Source organism: Triturus cristatus, chromosome 5_1 (genome assembly GCF_964204655.1).
Source record: "Triturus cristatus chromosome 5_1, aTriCri1.1, whole genome shotgun sequence".
Taxonomy (NCBI): Eukaryota; Metazoa; Chordata; class Amphibia; order Caudata; family Salamandridae; genus Triturus; species Triturus cristatus.
In genome coordinates this window covers 363,541,763-363,562,438 of record NC_140587.1, presented here as the reverse complement: position 1 = coordinate 363,562,438, position 20,676 = coordinate 363,541,763, and the positions used below count along the sequence as shown (strand labels likewise).

Below are 20,676 nucleotides of genomic sequence, written 5' to 3'. Positions count from 1 at the left end.
CCTCCGGCTTTGGACTGTGCTGTGCTGGACCTGTGCTTAGGGTGTTGTCCTGGGGGTACCTTGAGGCTGGCTTGTCTCTAGTGTTGTTACTGGCACAGGATGGTTTTTGTGGGACCACAGGTGTTTTAATTTCAGCAATAGACAGAGTATCCTGGGTGTCCCCGCAGTCACTGTCCTCAGCCTCTCCTTCTGCTGCATCTGTGATGTTAAACAGCGCAATGTCAAAGTTTTTTGGAAGGGTTATGTCGTGTCACATTATGCATACTTTGGATTTAAATAAATTATTGACTGTCACACATTGTTCACGTGTTTTATCTTCTTATTGTCTGTTTGTCTACGAACCTGCCTAACCTGCCTGTATCTCCCATAATGCATTTGGGTGTGGGTGGAAAATGTGGATTGGAGTTGCTTTCTGTATACTTTCTGATGAACTGAGGTGATGTGCACATTTTGATATGTCTCTTGCAATGGTCACTTGCATGCATCTTACCTTGAGATGTATACAATACAAAAATCTGGTGTTCAAAACTAAACAAGATTTCTTTGCCCTCAAAATTAATGAGGCAAAAAATTCCTCCAAAGAATTATTCAACACAGTTATGATGCTGGCTCACCCTGTTCCTCCTCCTTTATATTTTTCTCAAGAGCTTTGCGATAGGATAGCCAACCACCTTTTGGACAAGGTCAATGTGATATTTTCTACTTTTTCACAATTATCCAAAAATTCCTATCTGAGCGCGGTAGATCAGAATAATCAGAGTTCTTTAGCAAGTCAGTTACTCCAGTTTGCCCCTACCACTGCCCCTGAAGTAGAGAATGTCCTGACTAAAATCAGATCGGGATCTCCGCTGGACCCATGTCCCGCATCAGTGCTGAAGCTTGTACCTGAACCAGTCACAAAATATCTGGCAGCTGTAACAAACGCCATGTTTACAAAAGGACATTTTCCTTTAGACTGGAAAACTGCATCTATCCTCCCACTTCTAAAAAAACCGCAACTTGATAATAACGATCCTAACAACTTTAGGCCCATTTCTAGGCTCCCGTTTCCTGCCAAAATCGTGGAAAAAATCATGAACACCCAACTTAGCAACTTTCTGGAGACAGGTCAGGCACTTGATCCTACTCAATATGGCTTCCGAGCAGGACATAGCACCGAAACAGCACTCCTCAAATCAACAGAAGAGATCAGAGCCACCCTAGATCAAGGAGGAAAAGCGGCACTGATTATGTTGGATTTATCAGCAGCATTTCATACGGTCCATCATGGGTTGCTGATGGACCGACTAGAAGAAATTGGAGTTCGAGGTATGGCTTGGAACCTGATTAACTCCTTTTTGAAGGATAGAGTACAAACGGTTACCCTAGGAGATTTCACTGCCAAATCCTTCTCCTTTCCCTGTGGGGTCCCCCAGGGCTCCTCCATTAGTCCAACACTATTTAACGTTTATGTCAAACAGCTTGCCCCTCTGGTAGAATCCTTTGGGTTCCATCTTACCTCCTATGCCAACGATACCCAGATTGTGGTGTCTCTGCTTCCGGAAGTACAACAGAGCATCCACTCTGGGTTACATGATTGTATGACAGAGGTTGGCAAGTGGATGGCTCAGAACTGCATCAAGCTGAACTCCAGCAAGACAGAGGTGGTTCTCTTTGGGAATGATCCTAATTTGTGGACTTCAGAATGGTGGCCAGATTCCTTGGGACCACTTCCGCCACCTAGCAGGAAAGTTAAAAACCTAGGGATCATGCTAGATAATCTGCTATCCTACAAAGATCAAGTTAATGCAGTGGTGTCCGCCACCTCATTTACTTTAAAGTCCTGTAAAAAGATTCTTCCCCTACTTCCCAAAGAGAGCGTAAGAACAGTGGTATCAGCCCTTGCCCTCTCAAAACTGGACTATTGCAACAGCCTTTACCTAAATATTCGGGAAGGGCTGTTGAATAAACTCCAGTTACTTCAAAACGCAGCAGCTCGACTTATCTCTGGGATTCCAAAGTACGCATCTATCTCACCCGAAATCAAAAAACTACACTGGCTTCCAGTAAAAAAACGTATTTTGTTTAAAGCCATGTGCATAGTGCATAAGTCACTCCAGGGTGAGGGACCCTCATACCTGACCAAGCACATCCGATGGTATACACCCAGAAGAGCACTACGCTCTGCCAACGCTAAATTGGCAATTACTGCACTAGCGAAAAAAACAAACTGGGGTGGCCGGAGCTTCCTGGTCGGAGCCACTAAGGCCTGGAATGCCCTACCACGGTACCTTAGAGGTACTTCTAACCATCTCTGCTTTAGGAGGGCACTTAAAACCTGTCTTTTTGCGTACTAGTAGTCATCTTTGACAAATTCACTCAGCTGAAGGAGGATTTCTCCCTAGCGCCAGGACACCTACGGGTAACAGACGCGCTTTATAAACTTTATAACATAACATAACATAACATAACATATTGGCCGCTCCAGATCTGTCCAGCTGGGTCACTTCCCCGACAGCTTCAGGCTGGAGTGTGGAATCCACCAGGTCCTCCATGGGTGTGTTCCCAGGCTGTGTTGCTGGTTCCCCTCCGGTCTTCTTGGCTGGCCTCCTTCAGCCTCTCAGCAATCCTCTCTTTGGCACGGCTGCGCAGGTTGTACCAGCGCTTTTTTAGGTCGTCTATTGAGCGGTGGGTGACCAACACTGCATTAACTTTATTCTGGATCCTGAGCCAGATTTTGCACTTCTGTGCCTTTGGGACCTTCAGTGACAGTTTGCCAAAAAGCTTGTCCTGGCTGATGAATACCTCCTCAATGAGGTGTTCGATTTCCCTCTCACTAAACTTCAGCTGGCGTTTCCTGTCTGGTGTAGTCTCCCCTGATGTATCCATTTTTATCAAGGGACAGGTCTGCAAGCACAGTTGTTGGATGTCCTGTTCTGCTCCTGTGATCCAGCCGTAATTACCTGGTAATTTCCCTATTCAAAACCACATTACCTATGGTTTACCGCAGTAAAGGGTGAAAAATGATGGATCTTTTGATGACCGTGTTTCACCAAACAGGAGACTTTACATATATATGAAAATTAAATGCAAACAATATTAGAGGCCATAATGAGAGTGGTGAGTTATTTTAAAGGGTTTTATTTTAAGTCAAAAGTTAAGGTTCTCTGACTCTTTATTCATTAGTCAAATATCAATCAGGTTACAGAATTGAAAAATAGGAAAAATAGCATTAATACAGATCATATTACAGTCTGCATATAAGCATCACATATAGGAAGGGAAATGTGGCGCAAATTGTCAGTCAAAACTCTTAAAGAATTTCTAAAAAAAAGGAGTAAGTCTTACAAGGTTAATCAATAATTAATAATGGCAAAAAGATCCCATAAAGAGAAATAAATACAGTTTAGCACCTAAAATCTAAATCTGTTCTGGTCCTTTCAGCTCTTTCTGCCTCTGCTTCGCTGTGCTAGTCTGTGTCTCTGTCTCAAGCTGCACCATAGACCCCACAGAATGCAGCCCCTCCCTGTCTCTGTGTCCAGCACAGAAACTGGGCCTGGCCCTCAGGAAAAATGAAAAAAAGAGAGAGAGGCAAAAGCACTCCTCCCACTTGTAAGCCATATTTCAAGTAAAAGTTCACGAGCTCAGTCCTCATAGCTGGTCCAATCAGAACTTCAAGACACATCATCTCCCCATGGGCTGACTGGATAAGTCATTAATCAGGCTTGTTCCTGTTCAAATTTCAGTCTTGTGATTTATGAAAAAAAAGTGTGTTCTTCTCTCCAGGTTTAAACAGGCTACAAAAATATGCAACATTGTGAAGGTCAAAGGAAACTGGAGGCAGGATTTTTTAACAGAGCCCTTTCATTGAAAGTTGCTAGCAAAAAGGAGCACATTCCAATCTAATGTTTCAAGGTCGAAACTGCAGTTAGCTGAGTCCACTAAAGCAAACTAAAATCACTGTGAAACACAATTCAGCACATTTCTACTCTTGCAAAAATACATGAGGCCATTTTAAAAGTACAAATACATTTTCTAAATGAATGTGCATTCTATAGTGAGATTACATATGGATTAATCACATATAAACATGGCTGTTCAACTAATTGAGCATGTTTTTACATGAAAGCACCTCCAAACTGAAGCATTCTGATCAGGCCTATGTTTTCATCTTGCTTGCGCCACAATCTGCGTGCCATTTTAGAACTCATGTCTGCAACCTTTTGTCATATAATAATGCATACATTTTATAGGTGAAATCTAAGCTCCATCACCTGCACTCAGCCTCCTCCTCTAACTCTCACTGAGCACTGAATGAAGCATGGGCTGAATGGCTTCCTTGTTGTGATGTCATCACCATGCATCAAAAGCAACCTCGCTATTTGCGATTTCGCTAATAGCGATTTCGCAAATAGCGGGTTGTGTATTAGGCTTTTTGGAAATAGCGCGTCTTGGTGGTTGCGATTGCGAATTATACAGATTCGGTAAATATTCACAAAATTGGTCATGCATTGGAAATTGCAATTCCTAAATAGCGATTCCTTCATTTTTGCTATTTAGGAATCGCTATTTTTTAGTTTGATGCATGTGCACCATAGTATTTCCTACCTCCGAATCAGAATACTTCCACATTAAGGGTCCTATTGGGGAACTGGTACACATCACGTTTGCACTACACAATGTGGTACAGGCATAAAAAAAAGTGACATTTTTGGAGCCTCGCTAGGCCACTTTGTATGGCCCTGAGTGGCTCCATAAATCTGGGGTAAAGCTCTGCGCAAGGGAGGCATTTCATAGGCGTTGTGTGGGTCTCCGCATGCAGCTCCCATGGCTTTTTACGTATTCCCATATTTATCACAATTGCTAAACCTGGGAATGCGCCAAAATGATACACCTTACCAGAGAGGCGTAACAAGGAGAAATATCTTTATTTCTATGTGTGCTGCATTCTTAAGCATACATAGAAAGAGGAATACGCCTCTACGGATTCTTTTGTGCAGGAAGGTGTCCCACGGTGCAAGGGGGCCTGCATTGGCGCTAAGTTGCCAAAAGGGCACGATTGTAGGGGAAAGGACAAGAATTTGCTCGGTTGCCTTAAATATGGCACATTCCTACCCTTTCCCTGTCACACAGCGCAGCAAGGTGACTTGCTGCACTGCGTGACATTCTCATACATAGGCCCCTAAATATGAAGCCTAGATAAGGGCATTGGTTGCGTGTTTCCTGATTGTTAGGAATAGTCAAGCCATTGTTTGCTTGTATGTTGGTTACATCTAGCATGTTACAAAAAAAGGTAGGCACAGTGGAAATTATTCACATTGTATTGACAACCAACATATGGAGAAATACGAGAGAATATGACAACACCAAAACATATATCATACAATAAAGGTTACTGATTTAATCAATTCGAAATACATTTGTCAACAGATCAAGGATTCAATGCAAACATTGTATTTAGACAATTCAAAAATTTAAGAAAATATAGGTGCAAATAAGGTGGGGTGACAAGTGATGAGGAATAGGATAAGTGCAAGTGATTGACAGAAAGATGCAGTTAATGATTCACTGTCATCAAGTTTGATAAGATCAGAGGGAACAAATCGAACGGGGTCTTCATCAGAACGGTGGGGTGGTTGGGAGGGTTGGTTGCACCGGCATCAGCAAGATCCCTTCCTGCTGGAAATTAATAGTACGTGGGCCTGTGCGGCTCAAGAGGTAAAAAACCTTTGGTCCAAAGATCTCTAAAGGCACTGTAACATCAATGCGTTGGCACTAGGTCCATGAATGACCTGTTCGGGAAGCGTCGGGGACCCCGTTCTCAAGACACACAGTTTGATGGTCCGCTTAGGGGTCGAAACGTCGACTTGTTCCCTCTGATCCTATAAAACTTGATGACAGTGAATCATTAACTGCATCTTTCTGTTTATGATTTTACATTGACTGTTTGTGCCAGACATCTGGCTGGATAGGTTCTTATCATTCTTTTTTTTTTTATTCATATTTAACTTTATTAGTCACAATCACATAAGAAAAAAGAAAATATCCTTTTATCTTCTACAAGCAAGAAAAAACCAATTCAAAAAAGGCATTTTTAGATTACATTAGATAAAATTACAATGAATAAGTAGGTACAGATGGATATATGCAAAAGAATTATCATATCAGATCATGACCAAATCAAGTTTCAGCAATAATTACAAAAAAAGAGAAAAATACTTTTTAATCCCACTGTAGACTGGACCATAGCCGTCCAAATTTGACCAAAGATCTCGGGCCCCTTGCTTTTGACAATGCCAATTCCATTTTGTAGCCCCCCCTCAATAGCAACCAAAATTCATTAATAGTGGGGCTAAGTTTTTCTATCCATACTCTAGCGATAGTCAGACAAGCACAAGCCATAAAAATTGACACAAAAAAATTTGAGACATTGCCTGTATCCAATAATAACCCCAGTAAGATTTCCTTCTCTGATAATAGCGTTGTTTTACCAGTTAGCTTACTCAGTTCCTGGGCAATCCTACACCAAAAATCAGCAAGCTTGGGACATGTAACGAACATATGCCGTAAGTCTGCAGCAAATGCGTTACACTTAGGGCAATAGGATTTAATAGAATTGCTTGAGGTAGACCATTTAGCAATCACTTTTGGGGTATAAAACAGCATAAATAAAATGCGGTGCTGTTGTAGTTTTAAATTGATTGAAGTGACAGAAGAACTAATTCTAACAAGTGAATCTGAGACCTCATCAGAAGTCACCTCTATACCAAACAAGGTATTTAATTTAGTTGTAACCTGAAGCAAATCATCATCAAATTCATCCATAAAACAGCCGTAAGCTCTCCCTATAAGACCACGATTACCATTCTTGATAATTACACGAAGAACTTCTGTTGTTGGAGGGAGAGCCAGCAGTCCTTTACCTTGCATAAAGAAGTTCCTAATTTGTAGATATTTAAAAAAAGAATTATACGTAAGCCCATATTCCGTTAGTAATGACTGAAATGACTTAAAACCTTTTTCATCATAGAGCTGCCCCATCATTGTAATTCCCGGTTGTTGCCAGAATTGCGTAACTGAGTCCGAGAAAATATCGGGAAGTTTAGGATTATCCCAGAGATAAGTAAATTCATGCAAATCTGGGAGATTAAACTTTTTACAAATGTCTTGCCGAATATGAAAGGTATGTCGGATAGTCTTAAATCGGACTCTTTTGTAATAGTTGGGATCAGACTTAGACTGAAGCAAGAAGCCCGTATTTGAGCCAATTGCCAACTGGTAAGACAGCCAAGGTTCCCTCACATCCGGTCCCTTAATTAAAGATTGAATTCGGCTAATGAAGGCAGCCCAGAAATAAGTTCTAAAGTCTGGAAGTTTAAAACCTCCCTGCTTAAAGGAAAGCTTGATGTATCTGAGCGCCCGTCTTGCTCTCCGATAGTTCCAAATAAAACTACCGACGGCGCCATCTAAACGCTTAAAAAAAGACACCGGAATCCTTAAGGGAATGGCGCGAAAGAGGTAAAGAAATGTAGGCAGTATATTCATCTTTATTATATTACACCTCCCAACAATAGTCAGCAGGAGCTTTTGCCACCTACGTAAATCATTATTGACCTTTTTCAGAAGCGGTGTATAGTTTAAGTCAAAGATATCATCAGTACAGGCACTAAGACATACCCCCAGATACTTGGCCGAAGTTGTAATACCTAATGAAGATGGGGCATATGGCAATGTAAAATTTAGGATAGACTGTGTCTTGTTCAAGTTCAGTTTGTATCCAGAGAAGGACCCAAATCGCTGCGCTTCTTGAGTTAGTTCAGAGATAGTTTCTACTGGGCTTGTGATAAAAACAGCAATATCATCAGCGTATGCGGTAACTTTCAGGAGAGTACCATTGAGAGCAACTGGTAGTATAGACGTATTGTGGAGTACGTGTTTAATTAAAGGCTCAATATATAATGCAAATAATAAAGGTGAGAGCGGACACCCTTGCCGTGTGCCACGAGAAATACTAAACACAGACGAGGCAAGGCCGCTGTACTTGATCGTGGCAGTAGGTTTGTAATAAAGTTTCTGAATAGCCGAGATAAACCTCCGACCGAGGCCGAAAGAGCCCATCGTGCTCCACAAGGGGCCCCAGGCCACCCGGTCGAAGGCCTTCTCGGCATCCAACATGATCATCCCAATCTGCTGATCCAGGTGCTTTGCAACGTCAAATGCGACTATAGCCGTGTTAATGTGCGCAGTAGTGTCCCTACCAGGAATGAAGCCGTGTTGTTCCTCAGACAATAAATGATGCATCAAAGGCGCAAGGCGAGATGCTAAAAGTTTAGAGAATATTTTAGCGTCTGAATTAATTAAAGAAATAGGTCTATATGAACCAAGGTTATCGGGCGGCTTGTCTTTTTTGGGAAATACAATAATATTAGTCTTATTCCAGGAAGGGGGGGAGTCCCCACCCATAAGTATCCCATTAATAAAATTTAGCAGAATTGGAGCTAAAAGATCCTTGAATACTTTATAAAATTGGAGTGGTAGAGTATCTTCCCCAACTGCTTTACCCGCGGGCAACGCCCCGATTGCGAGATTGAGCTCTACAAGATCAGCGTTTCTCTCTAGACTTAAAATCTGAGATGAGTCCAATAAAGGCAAATCACTCTCCTGTATGTAAGTAATAACTAACTGTGTATTAGGACTTGTTACCTCTCTATACAATTCAGTATAGAATAAGCAAAATTGTTCCACAATCTCCTGCAGTTTTGAGAAAATGTTACCATTAAGCCCAATAACTTTTTTTATATAGACCTTAGCTTTTTGGTCTGCTATTTGGTGTGCCAGTACCCGTCCAACCCGTTCGCCGTACTCGTACTGCCGTGTTTTAAACTTAATAAAGTCAGTACCCACTTTATCTTTAAGCCTTCTACCAAGCTTTGCTCTGAAGTCCATAACCTGTAAATATATTTGATGTTCCTCAACTTTTTTTAGAATAATAGATTGGGCGTGTTGCTGTTCTAGCTCCGTATATTTCCTGTAATCACTATCCATTAGATTAAAATGAGACCGATTTTGTTTGACTATATATTGTAGTGTGGCCCCCCTTACATATGCCTTCAGGCAGTCCCAAACAACTGCCAGAGATGTAGAGTGTAGGTTATTAGCAAGGTATTCCTTGAGAGCATCTTGCATAAATATTATATAGTCAGAGTTGTTAAGCAGATGCTTTGGAAATGAGAAGTCTCTAATCTTAGCACCCTCGACCTTGCCCAAAGCTAATATAAGCATTATAGGGTTATGATCCGAGGTGATCTTAGGACATACAACCATACTAGAATTCTCCAACAGCTTGTATTTAACAAATATCATATCTATCCGCGAGTAATGTTTATGCGGATATGAGAAATAGGTAAAGCCTGGCTGTATAGGATATAGCACTCTCCAAGCATCCTCTAGTTGGTGTAAGTAAAGCAAGTCTTGAATTGATAACCTCACTCGACTCATTCTACTCCTAATTTTAGTGTTTGTAGTGTCGACTTTCTTATCCATTATACAGTTTAAATCGCCCATCACCACCAGGTCCCCAGACCAGTCTAATAATTCCGAACTAAGAAGAGTAAAAATATCAGGAGAGTCATTATTCGGGCCGTATATTGTACAAATTGTCATTTTACGGTTAGAAAAAAATATCTGAGCTATCACCCATCTCCCATTGGGATCAGCCAAGGTCCGTAAGATTTTGAACGGAAAATACTTGGCTTTCATTAATGCTACCCCGCGAATAGACACCACCTGTGATGTGCAGATGATTAAGTCGTAACCGAGTTGTTTAAAATAATTTCTGTCTTTATAAGCCACATGTGTTTCCACAAGGCCAATTATGTCTGGTTTGAAAACCTTCAACTCTTCCGCAACCAGTCTTCTTTTATAAGGTTCTTATCATTGTATGTTGATGTTTATACATACACCACCTTTCCACTGCACAATCACTTGCGCTTATCCTATTCCTCATCCCTTGTCACCCCACCTTATTTGCACCTATATTTTCTTGAATTTTTGAATTGTCTAAATACAATGCTTGCATTGAATCCTTGATCTTTTGACAAATGTCTTTCGAATTGATTAAATCAGTAACCTTTATTGTATGATATATGTTTTGGTGTTGTCATATTCTCTCGTATTTCTCCATATGTTGGTTGTCAATACAATGTGAATAATTTCCACTGTGACTACCTTTTTTGTAACATTATATACCCGAGTCCAGTGGCCTATCGGGTTACCCCATTGATACATAACTGGTTACATCTAGCAGCCATACACTGAGAGCCTCTTTGCATTGCATGTCAATGTGACCCTAGTGTGACAATCCCTGGATGGTGTTTGCATATCTTAATTTCTAGGTATGTATTTTACTAAAGCAGTTGTGAGTAACTGTTTTATAGTAAATTAGCCCTGCCGATTTCTGAGGTAAACGTAAATATGTAGATGATACACTGCTAACCTGTTTTCCTTTTTCTTTTTTTTGCTGTAGCGGTCCGTCATCAGCTCCTGCACACCCGGGATTCGAAATCAAGTAAGTTCGTGGCTCCAGCCCAAAGGCTTTAAGGCTGACCCCTTAAGTATTATTTTTGGTGCCTGTTGTGCAATAACCAGCGGATTTTCATGTTTCGTTCAGCTGTGGGTAGGTGCATCAGGTATTCCCTTCACTGGCTTCAAACCTATTAGGGAAAGCCAAATATTAATTTTCATTCTAGATACAGTTTTTTTCTCATCCATTGAGTTCCTTTTTACGAAGTCTTTGATGGTAACCCACAAACTGTGCAAGAGCAAATGGCCTGATTTTTGTCATCTGTCATAGTCAACTTAATTGTTCTTGCATTGACTAAAACTGATCTGATCTGCTACTCTTTATCTACCCCTAAGTATGGACCTGTGTTATAGCTTAGTGTGCTCATGGCATGAGAAAATCATTTCAGAATTTCCAAAAACTTTACGAATGGAAACCTACACCATTTTCCAGTTTCCAGGCATACCCCTGGAAACCTTTGTGATTTCGATGTTAGTGTGTGCAAATATACTAGCATACATTTTTACATGCAAAAAAAGTGTTAAATAACTATTTTTTCTAGGTAATCCATTTTCCTGGGGGAGCCCCTTCGGCTAAACTCACTCAAGTCTTGGACTGTTGCTCTCCCCTTCCTATCCCTGCAAAGGGATTTAGTCCCTTCATTGACAGGAGGAAATATCAGACCTTTTGAGTGGTGGGAAGAGGTTCAAAAATATTTTTTATACTGTTAGACATGGGGTTTCTGGCTGTCGGTCAGTATGCACCCTATACAAGCAGGCACCCTCACTCTAGTCAGGATGAGTAAATTACACACCTAAGATGGCCTGTGGTCACCATCTGGTAGCGAGACAAAGAACAGTCAGGCTAAACTACAGAGGCAATGGGTGAAACATTTGTGCACACATACAATAATACAGTGAAAACTTTACAAATGAACACCACACCAGTTTAGAAAAATAAAGTCTTTATCTAAACCAAACAAGACTAAAACAACAAAAATCCAACATATATACATCAAAATAGTACCAAAACAATGTTTAAATCAGTTCAGTTCATAGAAAACTATGATGCGTCACTTTTGGTGCAAAGTACCTGAGATGCGTCAAATTTACTAATGAAAAACAGGTGCTGGGAAGGTGAGGCACCAGAAACACAGATACATCACACGACCTCTGTTCCTTACTGCGGGGGCTTCATTGACAAACATTACATGCACAGGTGTGATGCAGGAGAAAATCCAGGCTCTGTGAGTCAATGCAGCAGCTATCCAGGTCCTGCATTGATTTCTACTGCCGCAGACTTGTGAAGCGTCGATTCTTCCAGGTGCACGGCAGGATTGTGTGGGAGTCAAAGCGGGAGTTTTGGACTTCAGAAACTCGGTGTGCGGGACTCGGATTGCAGTGATTTCTCGGGCCACACACCAGTGCTGCGTTGATCTTTTTGGGCACACCTTGGCGATGTGTGTGTTTTTTGTCCACAAGGTGCTTTGTGGTGGGAAAAACAGCACTGCAAGGGCGATTCATGGATTTTCACCAACAGGAAAAGCAGAACAACCTCCAAGGGACCAGAACTGGAATTGGCACCACAAGGCAGGTCAGAACACTCAGCAGTGGAGTTCAGGGATGCTGTAGGTGAAGTCTTTGCATCCCTGAGACTTCTTAGCGAGATGCAAGCTCTACATCAAGCGCTGGAGAATCTTCTCAATCAGGTTACACAGCAAAGTCCAGTCTTTTTCCTCTTTAAGGCAGAAGTAGCAACTGCAGGCAAACCCAGCAAAGCAGCACACAGCAAAGGGGCAGTACTCCTCCTCTCAGCTCTTCAGCTTGTCTCCTTGGCAGAAGTGTTCTAAAGTTATGGGGTCAAAGCCACACTACCTGTACTACTTTCAGCCTTTGAAGTCAGCCCACTTCAAAGAATGTTTCTCAGCCTCACAAGAACCAGTTCTGTCCTGCCTTGGCCCGGCACACTACAACAGGTGGAGACAGCATTGTGAAAGGCAAACACTGCCTTTTCAGGTGTTAGTGACAAACTCCTTCACCACTCTAGCCCAGGAAGACTCTTTGGGATATGCAGGACATACCTCAGCTCCCTCTGTGTACCTGTATGGAGTTAATGCACAAACCAGCCCCTGTCAGCGACAAACCAGGTGTTGATTCCACAAGCAGGCAGAAGCACAAGATGGTTAAACCAGAAAATGCCTACTTTCTAAAAGTGTATACTAACTAGGAACTTTTGCCGCATTAGTGTCTGGGAGAGATTTAGTATTGCAACCACTGCCCATATGACAACAATTTATGCAGTGTCCCAAGGGCAATACACATTGGCAGGATACATTACACATTCGAAAAATTATTTTTCTGCCAAGTGTCTTATGTTTCAGTAAGGGACTGGTTGAATATATTATGTTAAAAATATGTCAGTGAGTTTGCACATGTTATTTATGTAAACACAACTGTGGTCCATATATGTTTGAATTAAGTGTTTTCACAAATTAAGTGTTGCTTTTCATGTTGACATTCTTTAAATGCAACAAACATTTTGCTGGAAAAATATAAAGAAAGGTGAAATAAATCACAAGAGCTAATGAACTAAGGTCATTGGTTCTTTTTTTTGTTGAAAAAATTCGGAAATGAGGCCGCTAGATATTTTGTTAGTATACACAATAGAAGTGGTGTAATCAGGCTTGCCCAAAGACCCAAGCCTCCCTTTAGTAACTACTTTCTAAAAGTGGCATTTTCAAACACACAATTCAAAAACCACTTCCACTAAAAGATGTATTTTTGAATCCTCAGTTCGGGGAACTGAGGATCTCAATTCTTTCCTGATTGCAAATTACACTTGTTACAAGGCAGCTCCAATGATCACCTATGGGAGAGATAGCCTTTCAATAGTGAAAAACAACATCCGCAGAATTTCATGACATATAAAACACATCACTACATGTCCTACCTTTCACATACACTTCAGCCTGCCCAGGGGGGTACCCTTGGCCTACATAAGCGGTGACTTATATGTAATAAATGGGAAGATTAGGGCCTGGCAATACAGTGCACTTGCCAGGTCGGCATGAGATTTAAAAACTGCCAATGCAGACATTGCAGTGGCAGGTCTGAAACACATTTGAAAGGCTACTTGTGTGAGTGGCACAATCAGTGCTGCAGGCCGACTAGTAGCATTTGATTTTCAGGCCCTGGGGGGACACAGTGCACTTTACTAGGGACTTACCAGGGACGTACCAGTAAATCAAATATGCCAATCATAGATAGCCAATCCTAATCACAATTTACACAGAGAGCATATGCCCTTTAGCACTGATCAGCAGTGGTAAAGTGCCCAGAGTCCTAAAGTCAAAAAAAGAGGTCAGAAACAATTGATGGAAGGAAGCAAAATGTTTGGGGATAACCCTGCAAAAATACCAAGTTCAAAACACATCCCCATATATGTCTAAGCTTCTGGGTGTTCACAAACTCATATATTGCCACTCAGTAAATGGCTATTACCCACCTTCCCTTGTCTTCCACTCAGTAGTAGATTTATGCAGTTGTATGGCATTTTATATAGCACAGCCATGAGTGGAGGCAACATCAATGCAGATAAATTGAAGCCTAATTTAAACAAATGCTAACACAAGAGTAAATTGTGGATTACGAAAAATAGTACAAGGAACATAAAGATTGGCTAGTGGGTGGTACCTATTATACTCAGAAGTAGAAACCAACAAAAAACTGTAAAAAGCATAACAATGTAGTTATAAAACATAATAGACAGGGCGTGGTTTGGAGCGTCAAGATGGCGGTCGTTCTCTAAGAGTGCTCCGGACCCCTCCGTCATCCCCCCATCCATCCGCCTACATCGCTGTTAATAAATGTGATCCGCTGCCTGGCGATGCCCTTCTAGACCAGCTCCAGATGTCCTGACAAGCTGTGCTACCGCTGGAGGGTCAGGAAGCTGCCCTTCAGAGACCGATCTGACGGCCACACAAGATGGCGATGGGGCCTGCGGAGTAATGCCCGAGACCCGGCTTATAGCGGTGAGTGCGGACGACTACGCTGAAACCCCTGCCACCTGGATCGGTGCAGCTACCCATGGTGCTGTGGATTGCTTAACCAAGCTCCCCAGAGGCAGGTCGGGCGGGAGCCGAGCCCCATCCACTGCGGAGGAAAACGAGGCCCACCACGGCATTTCTGCAGAGGGGTGCCGAGAGACAATTGGCACCGAGGCTGGCCCCGTCCGCATCCCAGCCCGGGCATGTCGGCCTATTGCGGAGGGGTTGGGAGGTGACCTGACCTACCACGACCTGGACCCTGGGCGCTGCTCAACTACTGGAGTCGCCATCCGACTCCCGATACTGTATATGATGCGTCGGTGGTGGGGGAGGGCCTGAGCCACAGGTGATGATCCGGATGTGAGGTGCTCTGCGGCTGGTTACCTGCCCGAGGCGGCCTTCATTATGGCAGCAGACCAGTTCGCCTGAGGCGGGCTAGTGCGTGGGCCTGAGATCGGCACTGAGGTTGCACCCAATGACTGGCAGCATCTACCTGACCCTAACTGGACCCCAGAGCGTGTGAGGGCTTGCAGCCGGAAAGGGAGTGACTGAACGGAGAAGCCAACCCAATGCCCACTCTAAGGACCAAGAGGATGCCACTGCGGCCGGCTCCTCCCCCCTCGATGACCCGGTAAGCTGTCAGAAGATCCGTGACTCTCCTCCACCATCTGCAGCACCACTGGACCTCTCTGGTCGCCTGTCAGAGCCCCCACAGGGGTGCTCCTCTGGACCTCCTCGACCCTGCATGGCCGAAGACATCCTCCTGAGACCCTCTCTCTTGCTGCGCCTTCTAACTCCGGCGCTGGGCAGTGGGGAGAGTGGTGGAAGCCGGTCACTGCAGCCTAAGGACATTGATGGCCTGCCAAAGCCTTACCATGTGTCAACTGCCCATAGTGACTTTATCCCCTGAACTGGCATCCCACTGACTGTGCGCCACGGTTGCCAGTGTCTTCCCCAGTGGAGCTCGAGGTGAACAAGGAAGGCGTATGTCTCCAAGACCACCAAACCTGGGCTGAATTGTAATCCACCGGTCTGACCTGTAAAATAAAACAATGGGATGAAAAAACCTAATGAACACAGAGAAGAGTAGTCCACAAAGGCTACTACTGCTGTACATAACGAAGAGAGCCCTGCACGGACTTACCTAGTGCTCTCACTCTGCCCAGGACCAAATCACAGAGGCATTTCCCTTCCACTGAGCCACACCGGGCGACACAGCCTCCTCACCAACATGGGGAAAGACCGAGGCTCAAAGCCACCCCCAACACAAACCAAGATGGACCAATACATGACTAATGATCTTGGGGGGCAAGTGGACCCACAGAGAAACCACCCTCAGCAATGGCGGAGCTCAACACAATACTACAGGCAATCAACGTCTCTCAGACCTCAGTCAAAAGTAAAATTGCTGAAGTCTGGGTAGATATGGCTCTTCTTCGGCAGGACCTCTGCAATACGATGACCTGGATTGCGGAGACTGAATCTCGCATCTCCACAGTCGTGGATAATGTCAGCCAACTGAAGGAGCAAGTCAAGCATCAACAAAGCCACACCAAGGAGTTACATAAAAGAGCAGAAGATGCTGAAAATCGATCGGGACGCAATAATCTCCACCTGGTGGGATTTCCGGAGTGCTTGGAACATGGCCCAATGTGCAGTTTAATTGAACAATGGCTGCAGTCCTGGATGCCAGAGGGCTTTCTCTCCGCATGGTTTGCGGTCGAGCAAGCTCACCGCTCTCTTGCTCCAGACCCCCGCCGGGAGCCCCACACAGACCCATCGTTGCCAGGATCCTTAACTTCAATGATAGGGAACTTATCTTTAGTGATTAACACTGCCAGAAATCTTTCATATTAAGGTCAGCCAATAATAATCTTCCCAGACTATACGCAGGAAGTTTAAGCCCAAAGACGATCTTTCACTGAGGTGAAACAGAAATTGTGTGCTCTGGCCCTCTAGTATCGACTGCTCTTCCCGGCACGCCTCTGAGTGGTGTTTCAGAACATATCCCTCTTCTTTGATTCTCCGGAAGCAGCCTTAACTTGGCTGCTTGACGAACGTCCACTCAGAGCGAATGCCTCGACCCCACGCAACGGAGCCCGGGATGGAGACACCCAGGAATGATCGCTCAAGCCAAGGGGTAGACGCACTCACTCCCGTAAAGGACAAGGATAAGCCGACTTGATAACCACCCTTAGGACCGGGAGGATGCCACTGCGGCCGACTCCTCCCCCCTCGATGCCCCGGTAAGCTGCCAGAAGATCCGCGACTCCCCTCCATCCCCTGCAGCACCGCAGGATCTCTCTGCTCGCCTGCATGAACCCTCCCAGGGGTGCTCCTCTGGATCCCCTCGACCCTACGCGGCCGAAGACATCCTTCTGAGACCCTCTCTCTTGCTGCACCTTCTAACTCTGGCGGTGGGCAGTTGGGAGAGTAGCGGAAGCCAGTCACTCTGGCCTAAGGACATTGATGGCCTGCCAAAGCCTTCCCACGTGGCAACTGCCCATAGTGACCTGATCCCCCGAACTAGCATCCTCCTGATTGTGCGCCACGGTTGCCAGTGTCTTCCCCAGTGGGTACCGCGGTGAACATGGCGGGTGTACGCCTCCAAGACCATCAAACCCTGGGATGAATTGTAATCCACCAGTCTGACCTGTAAAATAATACCCGCGGATTAAAACACCTAACGAACCCAGAGAAGAGTAGTCCACAAAGGCTACTACTGCTAGACATAACGAAGAGAGCCCTGCACCGCCTCCTCACCAACATGGGGAAAGACTGAGACCCCAAGCCACCCCCAACGCAAGCCAAGATGGACCAATACACAACGAATGATCTTGGGGGGGCAAGTCGACCCGCAGAGAAAGCACCCCAGCGACGGCGCAGCTCAACATAATACTACAGGCAATCAGCGCCTCTCAGACCTCAGTCAAAAATAAAATTGCTGAAGTCCGGATAGATATAGCTCTCATTGGGCAGGACCTCTGCAATGCGACGGCCCCAATTGCGGAGACTGAATCTCGCATCTCCATAGTCGAGGATGATGTCAGCCAACTGGAGGAGCAAGTCACGCGTCAACAAACCCACACCAAAGAGTTACACAAAAGAGCTGAAAATTGATCGAGATGCAATAATCTCCACCTGGTGGGATTTCCTGAGTGCTCGGAACATGGCCCAATTAGAACGTCCACTCAGAGCGAATGCCTCGACCCCATGCAATGGAGCCCGGGATGGAGACACCCAGAACGATCGCTCAAGCCAAGAGTTAGACGCACTCGCTCACATAAAGGACGAGGAACGAGCCGAGCCAGATCGGACTCACCAGTCAGCCCTAGACAACACCATAGCGCTCAGGCACGGAAAAACGATTCCCGCTCCCTTCAAAGATCTGAATTTGTGGCCCGCTCAGAACCCGACAATGCCTCTTCCAAAGATTTGCATCTGTTCTCGGCTGAATCAGTCCTCTCTTGGAGCCCAACACTCTTGGGATGTGCATCTGAGCTGCCTGCATGCCATGCAGAGATGCTCTGCAGTAGATGCCTTTGAAGAAGATGACTTTCGCCGTAATGTATTGATTCTCTCATAATGCAGCGATAAATATCCTTATGTAGGATGGGTCCTCCACGCATACCCGTACCCAAGCATTTCAGTTTGGTTCTTTTCCTATAGTTTCACTTGGGGGGACAAATTCTTCAGTTTCTAAAGTACAGGGTGGGGGAGGGTTGGGGATAGGTAGGGGACCGTTGTCCCATGTTCCAGTTTTTATGTTCTGTTCATCACACCAGCACCTTCCATCAACAACAGATCGACCTTGAATCTTGCACACGGCCCAGGCCTCCATCTGTGCCAATATCCACAAGGACAAGTACGTATCACGGCGGGGACTCTTTCTGCATACTGTCATGGAATGTTCATGAATTATTAGACAAGGTTAAACAAACAGCAGTCCTGCGATATGCCCAGTGCCAGGCTGCCGACATATTGTTACTTCAGGAAACACACCTTATGGGCACTAACTGCCCCTTTCTAGCACGCCATGGTTACGATGAAGCCGGGCACTCTGGATTCACCCGAGGTTAATGGGGTGCAGCAATCCTCATGCGCCGCAATCTTCCCTTTATACCGACGAAGGTCACTAATGGCCCCCATGGATGCTTCACTGCCCTTAACGGATCCATGGGAGGAACTGCCCTCAACCTGCTCTCCATATACTCCCCTCCATCAATGCTCACCTAAACCCTAAAACGCACAACAGACCTTATCGCCTCTCTGCCCCCTGGGCTGACGTTAATTGGCAGAGACTTCAATGCAGTTATGTGTCCAAACCTTGACACCACAAGCTTACAACCCAGCATGAGGTCCGCTCACGCATGACTTATTACCAAGTGGGCAAGCACACTCACTCACACTCACACCTGGAAAATTAGGCACCCCCAGACCAAGCAGTACACTCACACATCTGCAGCACATCACACACGCGCGCGCATCGACCATATTTTTATGCCTGCACTAAACTGTCAGAATGTTAGACATATCTCTATGCCTCCTAGGGGCATATCTGACCACTTGCCTATCCTCCTGAGGGTGGGGAGACCCCAGACACGCTTTGTCCGGTCTGGAGGTTCAATGCATGGTTCTTCCAAGACAAAAACATTAAAAAGGCTGTGGGGATAGAACTCCGACAGTAGTTTCTCACTAATCGCGACTTGGTCTCCTTCACAAGTACTCTATGGGAAGCCGGTAAAGCCACTATCTGCGCCTTCGCCAAGGGCCAACTTAAATGTAAGCATTCATCCCAAGATGCTCAGGTCACTCAACTGGAGGGCCAAGCGACTCTCCTTGAAGGTCGGACAGCCTCCCAGCAAGTGGGTGTACATGAGAGGTAACTTATGCTCCTGCAAGAAGAAATCAGACAAATTTCCATGGAGGCTGCCAAAACACTTTCAAGATCCTCTGTACCCAGGGTGTACGGGTGGGGGGATAAAAACAGGAAACTCCTACATCGTTTGGCCACATATCCAATGGCCAATCATATCATCCCGAAGTTCAGAGACCCAGAAGGTACCACACATAATGTACCCTCAGTGATAGCCCAGACCTTTGCTGCCTATCATTCCAAACTTTATTCGAGGCAGCAACCCGAGCTTTCTCTTTCAAACTCGATCACCCAAAACGCATTTCCAACTCCCTTGCCTAAGCCAGGCCGAGGCACTGGACCTAGACCACCCCATTATCCAGAAAGAAATCAGCGAAGCCATAGCATGCTCTGATCCAGGTAAAACGCCGAGCCCCGATGGTTTGCCTCAAGAATACTATGCTGCCTACTGTGAGACACTGGTTCCACACTTGTTAGACACCTATGCTGAAGCGGCCAAGAGGGGCTCCTTTCTACCTGAAACAGTCGCCGCCTCTATCATGATAATCCCAAAAACACAACCTCCCTCAGTACATTGCACCGATTATTGGCCAATCTCCATCATAAATATGGAGGGCAAAATATTTGCCTCAATCCTGGCCCACTGCCTGAAACCTTATCTTTCGAAATTGGTCCACCCCGACCAATGTGGCTTCATGCTATCCCAAGGCACTAGACATTGCCTCAGACACCTCCATGTTGCCTTTGCGCACCACCAAAGAATAACCCCCTACTTAGCGCTTCTTCTTCTTGACTTTGGAAAAGCATTTGATTTGGTAGACTGGCGATATCTAGAGGATGTCCTGACCGAGATGGGCTTGGGCCAACACTTCTGTAACCTGGTTAAAGTACTATACTCCCAACCACACGCACGAGTCCTAGTCAACAGGGCACTCTCAGAATCCTTCTGCATTGAAAGGGGTACAAGGCAGGGCTGCCCCCTTTCGCCGCTCCGCTTCACCCTGGTGATGGAGCCCTTAGCATGCTTTGTGCGATCTGACAATTCTATTCAAGGTTGGAGATTGCCAAATTCCGGGGAAGACAAAATCGCGCTATATGCAGATGATGTCTTACTCTTCTTGGCCAAACCAGCCCAATCTGGCCCTCGCTGCCTTTGGGCTCTGCACCTCTTTGGGCAGGTCTTGGATCTGAAGCTAAACTCCAACAAATCCATCC

The 20,676-nt window shown here is 45.0% G+C and overlaps 1 protein-coding gene across 2 annotated transcripts in view; it reads left to right on the top strand.

The window, feature by feature from the left end:
• The window catches only part of LOC146830894 (fibrocystin-L-like), a 1,907,335-nt gene that overhangs the window by 1,510,514 nt on the left and 376,145 nt on the right, over positions 1–20,676 (top strand). For both annotated transcript variants that reach the window (XM_085605084.1, XM_085605082.1), the window contains exon 55: positions 10,505–10,546. In XM_085605084.1, the coding sequence (XP_085461210.1) occupies positions 10,505–10,546 (42 nt within the window). The remainder of the gene's footprint in view (positions 1–10,504; positions 10,547–20,676) is intronic.